The sequence below is a fragment of the Agelaius phoeniceus genome, chromosome Z (genome assembly GCF_051311805.1).
Source record: "Agelaius phoeniceus isolate bAgePho1 chromosome Z, bAgePho1.hap1, whole genome shotgun sequence".
In the NCBI taxonomy this organism is placed as follows: domain Eukaryota; kingdom Metazoa; phylum Chordata; class Aves; order Passeriformes; family Icteridae; genus Agelaius; species Agelaius phoeniceus.
The window spans coordinates 65,729,859-65,742,646 of NC_135303.1; the positions used below are offsets into that span (position 1 = coordinate 65,729,859).

Below are 12,788 nucleotides of genomic sequence, written 5' to 3' on the forward strand. Positions count from 1 at the left end.
CAGATTTTTATCTAAACAGGAACAGCAATTTACACAGTGCATTAGCATTTGAAAGAGAAGGCCTGATTCCCAGGAGTGCAGTTCCGGCTTTGAATTGATATAAATTCAGTGAAATCACCAGATTAACAGAATAGTTACTGTAATTCAACAAATTTAGCTTTGAATCACGAAATGGAGTATAAAAATACTTCAAATTGACGTATAATATGTTGTCTTTAAAATATTACTGAATGTTCTCCTACAAAGTGAATATATGCTTTTACAAAAGAAAACTGGAATATAAATGGGACCATTCATTTTCACATAAATCTAAAAATTTCTTATTTTCTATCCAGCTTAGAAAGTTACTGTTTTAACCATTGCATTGCCTTTCAGTGAAGTGTTAATAATATAAATTCATGCATAATGCTAATTGATAGACATAGTTTCCCAGAAGACAACTCAAACCACTGCAGAATGCAACTTAGGATGTCCAGGGTGGTACTGGGCATCACAATAAGGCACAGAAGAGAGGACACTAAAGGGTACAATACACTATTATAGGACAAAACTGAGTGTCAGCAGTAGGAAGCTGAAGTTGCCAAGGACACCCAGATGTCTAATTAGCTATGAGGAACAAGGGTTCTGCAGTGCAGCAGAAAATCCTATCTTATGCTTACACCAAAGTCAGATGAGACTGAACGCTACAGTAGTGCCTCCTATCCTGCTCACCTGTATATTTGCTCCCTGTGAATCCGTTACAGTTGGATAGGTACAAAGACCAACTCATGTGCTGCTCCTGCCCCCTCCTTAGGATGCAACACAGACATGAAGGAAAATATGAGTTTGCCAACACCTCCTCCACTGACCCCCGGTAAGTCTGGTAATAACCTTCTTCTGCACTACAATATTGTAAACTAATAGATGAAAAATTTCTACAATTCCTGGATTTCCCCAGAAAAGAGGTGGGAGGTGAAAAAACTCTCCTATCCCAATCCCAGCAGTCCCACCTTACCTCAAAGATTCCTGTGCAAATTCTAGTGATTTCACCATGCTCTATAGGCTCATCACAGCTGTACTCATTGTGGCCCCAGGCAAGGACACACATTGCCTTTGCAAGTGGAAGAAATGTTGTAATATATTTCTTTCTCTCACCTGCCTCACTGCAAAGTCAGCCATCTTATCATGAACTGCAAAGTAATGATTTATCTTCCATTTTGTTTCTCCTACAAGGCATTATGCATTACCTCTCCTGTGAGGCATTAACTTCAACTCATCTAACATCATTATTGTTAGGATCCATAAAGCATTTCATCATAAAGGGGAAAGGCTATTCTACAAGGAAATGGTACAAAGATAATACTATTTGAGGCTCTAATTTGCCTATTAGCTGTTCAATATTCATTTTTTATGCTTATCTATTAAGTTGCCTGTCTTCCTGCTGTAATAGGAAACAAAAAAACAAGAGCAACAGAAAAATTATTCATATTCTCCATAATAAAGTGAAAGTGACTCACTTAAATCAAGAGTGATAGTACTGTACAACAAGTTTTAGATTAAAATAAGACTACTACATCTGTTGATGCTTTGTAGCTTCAAGAGTTAAACAATGGAATAAAACCCTTTAGTCTGCAGCCTTAGACCTTAGTTTTTCATTTTGAAATAGCTTGATTTTAACTTACTAAGAGCACAGTTTTCAAAACAGGAATTAATTTGTATTGGTATCCAGACGATGCAAACAATTAGTCACATGTAAAAACAATACCATTCTGTGTATCAGCATTTGTAAATGTAGTGAAAAAGTTCACAACTACAAAAATGTGTTAAAATAAATTTTCCCTGTTCACAAACTCAAACTCATAACATATATAAATATTAAAACTATTGGAGTATTTCACAGAATAAGTATGTAAAATCCTATACAATCTCTACAAATCCATCAAGCCAGAAAAAAAAAAAACCCCTAAGTTTTTTCTGAAATATGTCATGCAGCTCTCAAATTTGCTTTCCAAAATTTTTTCAGAATTACTTGTCAATGATCAAATCATACAACTTGCTGAGTAGTGAGTTTAATTACACAGCAATATTGTTATGCTACAAAAAACAAATGTACCAACCCAACATGAATTACACATTATTCAGTTTATAGACTCAATGTCACAGCTAAGAAACCTTTTGGAAAGCTGCTAAACCAATTATAATTCATCAGGTGTCTTTTCCCACATCACAAAAACAATTCCCACTTTTGACTAAGTTTATACCAAATACAATCTAGCCTCTTGCTACCTTCAGAAATGAATTTCATTCCTACTTCACATTCTCAGAAATTGCTGGTGATGGCAGTACTGGAGTGCACCTAAAATCTATGGATTGCCTAGAAAATTCAGCCATTCTAATTTCCTTACCAATTTTTACAGATTTACATGCCATTATAATAAAACTTGAACAATAAACAATTATTGTATGCCAGCCATCAAATGGATCTTTCACAAAGATGCAGTAAACACTCATCTACTACTAAAACAACTATTTAAAACTTTAATTTGAACAGGTAGACAAGCAGAAAAGAGTTGTCAGAAGAATAAAGAGAGAAAGGTATACAGAAAAGAAATCACTAGGAAAAAATGCTGGACACTAGTCAGGAAATCAGTAATTTTTAATGCCAAACAAGGTTGATAGAAGAAAAGTAATGTGTCTTCTTTGTAAGACAGATTGTCAGAAGGGAATTACTAGGGACTGTGTTCTTCTGACAATTCCCTTGGGAATTACTGGGCTAGAATCAAAACTTCTGGTTTTTTTAACATACAGATGGACATTAAATGGGCTCTCAAGACTTATGTGCTAGCCCAGTATCTCAAAATGTCTATTGTTCAAGAAGTATGGCTTTTCAAAAGCAGAGGTACATGTATTAACATAACAGATAGTGAGAAGCTGACTGAGTATCACATCTGCAGGAACTTCCTGCACCAGTGGGAGTCAGTAGTCACGGTCAAAGTCATTACAGAGAAGTTCCTGAAAACAAGATTTTGTTCTTGAAACTACATCCTGAGCACTGACACTCACAGCTCTTAAAAGTGAGCTACCTTTCTAATCTGCAAATGCAAAAAGTCCCACCAAAATAATTTCACATTACAGTTTACTACTAGTATTCCCTTTAGCTGGCCTGCAGAAAATAAGTTTTGAAAAACTGTCCAGCTAAATCCCATTTGTTCTGCATCTCAAAGGAGGATGAAGTAAATCTGTTCTGTCTCTCATTTATCTAATAATACACAATTGTTTTGGGACAATCTGTATTCATCCTAACTTATTCACCTGTAAATTACCCCAATTAGTTCCCCTTGTCTCAGGTAATTATTAAGGCTATAAATGCCTTCACAGTTTCAAATCCCTTTGAGGGATATCTTGGGCAGGAAGGATCATGAAAGGAAGTCCATGATAAGTCAGTAAGTCCATGATAAAAGCAGACAGAACTGGCAGCTTTACACACACAGTGTATAGACTGCATGTGTATACAGTAGAGTGCATATATAATAGAGTGGGTCATGTGATATTAAAACTTTTATTTCATAATTTTGCAGGATATAAGGTGAGTATTTGTTGCCTGGAATAGTAGAGGATTGCAACGAAATCCTCATGTAAAATAGTTGTGGGTTATTTCATTAACAGATTCTTAAACTACATTGCTATCACACTGACAGGTTTCTCTTACGATACTAGTAACTAAAATGTGGGGCTTTTTCTGGTTTTTTTTTTTTAACAAAGAAAGCAAGGAATAACAATTTTAGATGCTGTAAAATCTATGTGCACATGGTAAGAATTTGTAGCCTTTGTAATAACTTCAGTAAAGTAGTTTGGTTGTCAAAGTTCTCAAGAGCCCTGTTCCTCTCTCTCCTAGAGTGGCAAATTTAAAGTATTGATAGACAAAGAAAGACAGAGTTTAATCTCCTCCTTTTCTCTTCATACTGAGGGCTTTCTTGGGTCCACTGCTGCAGGAAAGTACTTGAAATAAGTATCAACAAAATTCTGTTAAGGATTCAAGTATCACTGCTGGTACGTTAAAAAATTGACTACTTGGTGGTGCTTTCTTCATGCTTGATTTTTTTCTCAAGATAAGGTGGCATCCACTTAAAAAGAACTGGCAGGCCAAAAAAAAAAAATCAAGGAAAATGTTGGATGGAGCAATGTGACACATGTTAAAAGGAACTGAAATTATCTCTGAACAGAGAGATCTAGCTGGAGCTCAGGAAAGAAAGGAGAGTTTATCACCTTAACAAGAAGAGGCAGCCAGCTCAGGAGAACTACAAGGATGCTGTGAGGTTATGCAGCAAGAAAATTAGAAGGGCCAAAGCCCAGCTAGAATGTCTACTGCCATGAAAGACAATGAAAAACGTTTCTGTAAACATTCACACCAAAAGGAAAGCTAAAATGATTCTCCATCCTTAACTGGATGCTGTGGGAAAACATAATGACAAAGAATGAGGAAAAAGCTGAGGTACTTAACCACTTTCTTTGCTTCAGTCTTTAATACCAGTTGTTCTGTGAGAACCAGTCCCTTGAGCTTGAAGATGGGTAGGCAGCAGAATGAAGCCCCAACAATCCAACAGGAAATGGTCAGCAACCTACTACACCACTCAGACACACACAAATCTATGGGACTGGGTGGGATCCATCCAGAGGTACTGAGGGAGCTGGTGGAAGAGCTTGCTGAGCCACGTTGCATCATCTACCAGCAGTTCAGGCTAACTTGGGAGGTCCCATTGAATGGAGGCTGACAAATGTTACACCCATCTTCAAGGTGGATCAAAATGTGAAATCAGGGAACTACAGGCCTGTCAGACTGAGTGCCAGGGAAAGTGGCACCTTCCCTCAGTGCCAAGGAAAGTCATGGAGCAGATCATCCCAAGTGTCATGAAACAGCATGTGCAGTACAATGACACAATGAGGCTCAGCCAGCAGGGATTTGTGAAAGGCAGGTGCTGCTCCATCAACAGGATCTCCTTCTGTAACAGGGTGACATGCTTAGTAGATAAGGAAAAGGGGATATATCTTGTATGCCTGGACTTTCATAAAGCTTTTAATGGCATTTTACGCTACATTCCCCTGGAGAAACTGTTTCTGTGGTTTGGGCAGGCACATTGGTCACAGAGTAAAAAACCTTCTGCAAGTCTGGGCCTAAAGTAGTAGTGGGTGTAATTACATCAGCTGGGAGCTGGTGGTCAGTGGTGGTCCCCAGGGTGCAGTACTAGGGGCAGTTCTGTTCAATAATTTCATTGATGACCTGGACAACAGGATCAAATGAATGGTCAGTCATTTTATGTGATTGCAAAACACCAAGTTGGGTGGGAGTGTTGATCTGCTGAAGGAAAGATTCTGTGATTGTGTAAGGCTCTGCACTGGGATCTGGAATCTGGACAGGCTGGATTGATGGGCCAAGGCCAGTGGTGTGAGGTTCAACTACAGTTAAGTGCTGGGTCCTGCCCTTGAGTCACAGCAATCCCAGACAGCATTCCAGGTTTGCAGAACGTCAATGGCATCCTGGCCTGTACCAGCAATAGTGTGGCCAGGAGGACCAGGACATGGATTGTCCCCCTGTACTCAGCACTGGTGAGGCCACACCTCAAATCCTGTGCTCAGTTTTGGGCCCCTTTCTCCAAGACTGACATTGAGGTGCTGGAGTGTGTGCAAAGAATTACAACGGATCTGGTGAAGGACCTGGAGTACAAGTCCTGTGAGGACTGGGTGAGGAAGCTGGGGGTGTTTAGCCTGGAAAAAAGAAGGCTCAGGGATGACCTTATTACTCTCTACAACTGCCTAAAAGGAGGCTATAGGCCAGGTGCCATTTGGTCTCTTGTCCTAGGCAACAAGTGCTGCCTTGTGAAATGTGATCTGAGATGTGAGAAAATGGCCTCAGGTTGCCCTAGTGAAGGTTTAGATTGGAAATGAGGAAAAATTTCATCAAAAGAGTTATCAAGCACTGGAACTGGCTGCCCTGGTTGCCGTCAAAAGACATGAAGAGATGGCACTTATGGGCATGGTTTAGTGGTGGCCTTGGCAGTATTAGGTTAATGGTTGAACTCAGTGATTTTAAAAGTTTTTCTTACCTATATGATTCTGTGAAAATTAATTTCCCATTCCTGCTTTTGACAGCTGTAATCTGAATGCCTTAACCAGAACTAATACATATTTTTTTTAAGAGGATGCTTTCTGGATTTTATCAGAACCTCAGAAAATTGCCAAATTGTGGTTCTGCAAAAAATCCTCATGAACTCCTGAATACAGGATCAATTGTTCTTCCAAACACATCTAATTTCATCAACACTTAATATGCTCTTGCTTTTAAGGAATAATTACAGCAACATTCCATAAGCTACTGTGTTAAAACAATGTTATTTGATTTATAGATTTTAGTAAGTAAATTCACTCTGGGCTGTGGACATGACTACCCACAGTGCAACTTCACCTTCTCAATGGATAACACCAACATTTATACACTTGCAAGTAAACTAAAACACAGTGTGGTTATGTCATGGCAGCAATTACACTCCTTTTTGTTCACCTAGTTTTCTAGATAACCACCAGGTGAATCCATGATATCGAAGAATTCTCTGTAAACTCATCACTGAAGGACCAGGGCACTTAAGAGGGCAATAGCCTAGAAGGACATTTGCTGCTTCAGGAGATGTGTGCTCAGCTCTCCTGTAATCAGACCTCTCAATAGATATGCTTCACTCTGCAATTATTTTTTTTATTCCTTGCAATCAATATAATATGGTGGTATTCATCTCCCCCCAAACATGGATACTGCTAAGCCTCCCTGTTCTTTTGTGATTTTAGTAAGGTAACATGGGAACAACTTCATCCAAATCTTACACATATATGTATATAAAGCATATTGGCAGCCACAATATATACAGAAACAAATAAATCTTCTGGCTATATACCAAGAGTAATAACTTCTAGCAAAATTCGATGATATGCCAGTGCCATAGCCATTAGGTATCAAAACAAGAAACAAAAACCAAAACAAACAAAAAACAAAACAAACAAACAAAAGAACAAAACAAAACAAACAAACAAACAAAAAATGAAGGAATTGTGCAATACCCTCCCCTAAATGAAGAGACCAAAGAACTCATGATTATCCTGATGCATAATCTGTGAACTGACATCTGGCCTACTGGTCAGAACAGTAATGTTCTTGGAGCTGTGCTAGGGGCTGTTTGACAAGTTAGGGAGCATTAATACTTCAAGTGGCAAGTGGCACACATAAATGCTGTCTGTTGGTATCAGTTACTCAGGGCTGCAGTATATGCACTCCCTAGTTGTGTCCATGCATCATTAAACTAACCACGAAAGCTGTCATCTCATGTCCTTTAAGATATCATGTACTGTCCCCCTTACTGAAGTCTTGCCATGAATTACAGGAGGGATTTGTCCTGCTGTTGCTTCCAGGAGTATCCATATACTTCTTTACACCTCTAACACCTTCTGGGTTGAAGGAAAACAGGTTGGTTAGCATACTGGACAGCTAACTCATAGGTTTAAACCCTGTAATTGAGGAGTAATTAGTCTAAGAAATCAGGTATAACACCCAAGAAATAAATAATGTTGAAATTAAAAAATCTAAATATGTGTCTACAGTTAAAACACTTAATAACTTCCCACCTCATATATTTAGTAAATGCTAACACAAACCAAGAGAAATACACATGAGAAGAGATCAGTGTATACCCTGATTTGGTTGTTATTGAATGCAAAGAGAGTTTCATGAAGCTTCAAGACTGAACTTTTGCTGCTCCCTATCTTCCTCCTAAAAAATAAATCACTGTGTCTGAACATTGGAATTCTGGTTTATTGTGAGCTGAGCTGAAATTATGTAGTGGATTCAGCACATCCTGGAAGAGCAAAAAGCTCCTGCTATCTTTGTGAGCAGTGAAAACAGATTAGAAAAATAAGTTCTTCAACAGGCAGCAACATTTCTTTTACACCAGATCTGATGAACAAGTCTTCCCAGCAGGACTAACACCTGATATGCACATTGCATGGATTAGTAAGTTTTAGTCTGAGAAGAAGAAAAGAACCACTTTTTTCAGCAGTTCCAGTAACTGCTGCAGGTACATTATCTAATGAAAATACAAGAACATTTCTCTAAGAAATGTGAAATTCGTTTGGTGTTTCCATCAAACAATTATATGTTGTTCATCCACTATCTGTGAAGCACTGAGGCATATCCAGACCTGATTAAATTTATTCTTAGCTCCAGATCAGACTTCCCCACTAGGACAACAAGAAGTTCTTCACCTTTGCCTTACCAGATCCTTGATGCAGCAGGCATTTACAGAAGGGGCTTCTAATAACAACATAGCCACATTTACTTGGTATCTTGATCATCCTAAATCAGAATGTCATGATCGTTGATCATTAACAGAGACTTTTGCAGTGTTTCGCATTAAAGGACAAATTTTCGAAGATGTGTAAGAGAGATTTGGTGACTGACTTCTATTCAGACCACTGGGACGAGAACAGCTCAATTTCCAATCTAAAATGCATCCTCTCAAATACCATATTTTTAAAAGATGCCAGACTTTTCAATAACTAAGAAGCTTCTAAGAACAGTATCATTTCTACTGATACATGTCAGTTAATGCTCCTTTCAGGAAAATATTAGGTCTGCAAAAAGCAGAAGAGCTCAAAGACTTTCACAGGAGAAAAATGTGGAGTGCTCCTAGGAGTTGTATCCCTTCTGCTGCAAAGCCAGCATTCTTTGGCGCTGCTCTGTAAGCCAGGCTCTTCCCCACTACATACTGAACAGGACTAAGTGAAAAGTGGTCTTGCAACAAACAGCACTTTTGCCTACCAGTGGTCCCTGGAGGCTTTTACTTCTGGAAGTTAGTAGGAAGTATATCAAAAGTCCTAGCTTAGCATATAAAAGACTCAAGAGCATCATGAAGGTAAATGAGTATTAGAGTCACATTATGAGAAAGATGTCAAAGGGCACTTGATGAACACCACAAAGCTTAACATCCAATGTATTCATTGCAAACATGGAGGGAAACGGAATCTTTCTCCAGCTGCAAATTTTGCTCATATGTGCCAAGTGCACAATGTGGTTTTCAACAGTTACGAGAGCCATGGTAGTTCATGTAAGTGCATAAGGGAAATCAAAATCTCAGTTGCCTTTTGAAAATGTAATACACTATATACACATAGATAAACTACTATCTTTTCCCTAATGATTTTTATCATTACTAATGTAATCTCACAAACTAAATATCAGGAAGTGTAAACAAGCTGTTAAAACAGATTCTGAAGAACTGTTCTTCAGAAGCTGTTCTTTACAGCAGAAGTTTTCTATTCTGCAAGGAATTTTTACAGGTTATCTCTAAGTGACAGAGAAGGATATATGGAATTCCCTCTTTCATATTCTTAATTAAATACATATTTCTTATTTAATTAAAAGATTTTCTAAGATTATTCTTGATTCATTTGGTCAAATGGCAAAGACTAGAACAACCAAAGCTTGGAAGCCCATTAGAAAATAATAATTCTCAGCAGTTAAAGCAACAAACATGAACTAAATATTAAGATGTTATGTTCTCAAAGTCATAGGAATTAATTCAAGAGATTCCAACTCTCTAATTTAAAAAAGAAAAACAATCAAATACCACAAAAACCCACCCCAAAACAAAAAATCAAGAAAACAAATGAGAATGAATAGGAGTCTGAGAAAGTACTTACTACAATGTCTTCAGGAAAAGTATCCAGACTGAAGGAGCCATCATCAAACATGACTTCATAGAAAATCTGAGACGTCACTCCTATGACTCTGCAACTATAGTATCGTGTATTTCTATGTTTCGTGATGACTGTCTGCCCAACTGTAATGGCCTTCCCACATACTTTAGCTCTCTTGAAAAAAAAGAAGAATTTAAAAGAAAAAATAAATTTAAAATACCAGCTTATTCATAAAAAAATTTATCAGTGTAAAAAGAGGGTTGATGACTGCTGAGCACTCAAGATAAAAACTTCAAATTAAATTAATTCAATCATGTTAACATAATTTCTTTTACTTACAAAATTTCTCCACTTTGTAGGAAAACAAATGACATCCGAAGAATGTTACATCAAAGCATACTTCTGCAACTGATGCCTTAAAACTATTCTGCATTCCATCAATAATATATAATTAGAAAAAAATTGCTAGTTTTGTTTGCAGGGTAATTTGTAGAATTTTTCTGAAGACATAAGGTGTGATGAACCAAGAGTATGGTTGTGATTTTTTAAAAATTATGAGATTTTGAACTATTGGATTCCTGTATGATTCCACATAATAGAATGAAATTTTGCCCAGTGAGATGCAATAACTAAATGCATGTCCAGCTCTTGCCAGAGCTGTCTACAGCAGTGTATGTGAGAAACTTCTTAATCCACATTGTGCAGAGCTTTTGCTGTAAAGCTTCAAACAGCACTGATCATTCTTCATCAGTTATATGCATAGTATATCAGTAACAATATTTTTTTTTCATTTTTCACTTACAAATCTCCAGTGCTAATTATATAAATCAGAAGACTAGCAGGGTTTTTAAATTATGCAAAAATTCTACATCAATAACTAATTGACAGATTTTATAACTATAAAATCAATGGAACTTTGTAGGAAGGCAATCACTTGGAAGCTCACACCATATAGTCAACTGTTACATCTCAGCTCCCAACTACTGTATCCCTTTGAACCTTTCACTTTAAAAGCAACTTTCTTTACCAGGAAATATAAAATCAGTATCTTCTCATCCAAGTAACACAGAAGGCACTTCTTTCTCATAAGCTGAACTACTCAGTATCGAACAAAGGTCCATTGTTTTTATGCAAAGGGGAGCTATTGTGGGTTTGGCTACACCTAAAGAGTTGAAGATTTCTAGTTATGTAAGAAGCATGTGCACTGGAATACCTATATTTTATTAGAAATGTTTATATAAACTGTAAAAGAATACTTTTATACACAGTTCACACTGAAGTAATCATCAAATTTCCTAGCACTGCTTTTGAAACCTTCAAAGGCAGTAAATTTTTCAGTCAATATAATAGTCTTAAAACTGCCTTATGAGAATCTGGAAAATCTACAGCTGTTGGATTTTTATCAGTAGAATTGAAGAGAATAAAGAACAGCATCAATTCTTTTAGTTAGATTTCGAGTATTAGCAGTAAAGTGAATGCTTTGGAGTAAGAGGAAAAACCCACCCTAAACTTGAAGACTTCTGTTTTTCTGCTGACTTCTTGTCACTATTGGGCTTCCTTCTTGGATCTATTTATGGGATTTATAATTTTTAAACCTCTCTGCTCCTGAAAACTAAGGGCATAGCAAGTACAAGTATTCTGTGCCACTTCTGTAGGCTGAACAACATCGTTACAAAGACAAGTACACCTCAGGAGCAGAATAAGAAAGGATCTAACTGAGACATTAGGAACAGGATTGGGAGTTTTAAATGGAATTGATTCAGAAATACTGATGAACAAGCTGGCCACTGCAGCAGATGGCCTAGCAAAATTGAAACAGCCTTTACAGTCATCTCTATTGGCATTAGGAACTAGCCAGTGGCAGATTTCAAAAGTACTGCCAAAGTGGGAGAAGGCAGGGGACCAAGACCACAAGTTAATAGTAGAAGCACTTAGTACAGTTCAAGATAATGTATCTTTAGCTTTCAGTTGTATACAAGCACAGTTATGGATGCAGGCAATAGCAGCTCTGAACATATAGGAAGGGGGTGATACTATTAATGCTCAAGATGTGTGTTTTGACACTGAACAGAGTATTTGCCACTTAGAGATTCATCCAGTCACTGATCAGAAAACTGTGCTGGTATATACTGATAAAGGGTGTGTGTGCTTGAGAACTGCTTGTGCTATTGTAAAAATTGGTAACAATGATGCTATTTTGCCTAGTAGAAATCACTCTAATTTTTGTATTTGTAATTTTGTTAAGATTATCAGGTGTGATTTTTTGTATTTGGCCCCAGTGACATCCCAACAACTGATTAAAAACAATTACACAATGTATCACAGACCATCACCTACTCCTATTGAAATGGACCTCACACTGGTAAAACAACTACCTATTAGAGACCATGAAGAAAATCCAAAAAAGCAGAGAGAAAACCTTAATTAGTATCCAACATTATATATAAGAAATAACCAGAATTCTGCAAAAAAATAAAACAAAATGCAGATCATCACTGGTGGGATGTAATCTCTGGGTGGTCACCAACTGCAAATGGGATCTTCAATAAATTGTGTCACCCCATTGTAGTTTTGTTAATATTAGCTGGAGTAAGTTTAGGATTATCCTTTATATTATTTATATATATATATATATATATATATATATATAAAATAATATAAAGGATAATCCTAAACTTACTCCAGCTAATATAATATAGCTATACATATATATGTATACACACACACTATACATCTGTGCATCAGGGCTCTGCCTGTCACAGACATTTGTAGGATTTAGCTGAAGTCACCTTAGATAGTAAAACTCAATGATGTTCCTAAAGCATTTCCAAGCGCACCTAGAAATAATGTTGTCAGCATACTCACAAATTATTTAACCATTGTATGTATAATAAAATTATTTCTTCCTCAATTTAACTGTCTATAGATAGACTAAGTATAAAAATTAACTACATAAATAGCAATTGATTGATATTATCATAGGAGCAATAAAGTATCCATAAGCATGTTTTATCCAATCTTGAAACATATGTAAACATACATGTTAATTTATCTTTCAATTTTTTATTTTATTA

At 36.9% G+C, this 12,788-nt stretch overlaps 1 protein-coding gene across 3 annotated transcripts in view; it reads right to left on the reverse strand.

The window, feature by feature from the left end:
• The window catches only part of KDM4C (lysine demethylase 4C), a 249,695-nt gene that overhangs the window by 15,881 nt on the left and 221,026 nt on the right, over window positions 1-12,788 (reverse strand). For all 3 annotated transcript variants that reach the window (XM_077171257.1, XM_077171258.1, XM_077171259.1), the window contains one exon: window positions 9,718-9,888. In XM_077171257.1, coding sequence (XP_077027372.1) covers window positions 9,718-9,888 — 171 coding nt within the window. The remainder of the gene's footprint in view (window positions 1-9,717; window positions 9,889-12,788) is intronic.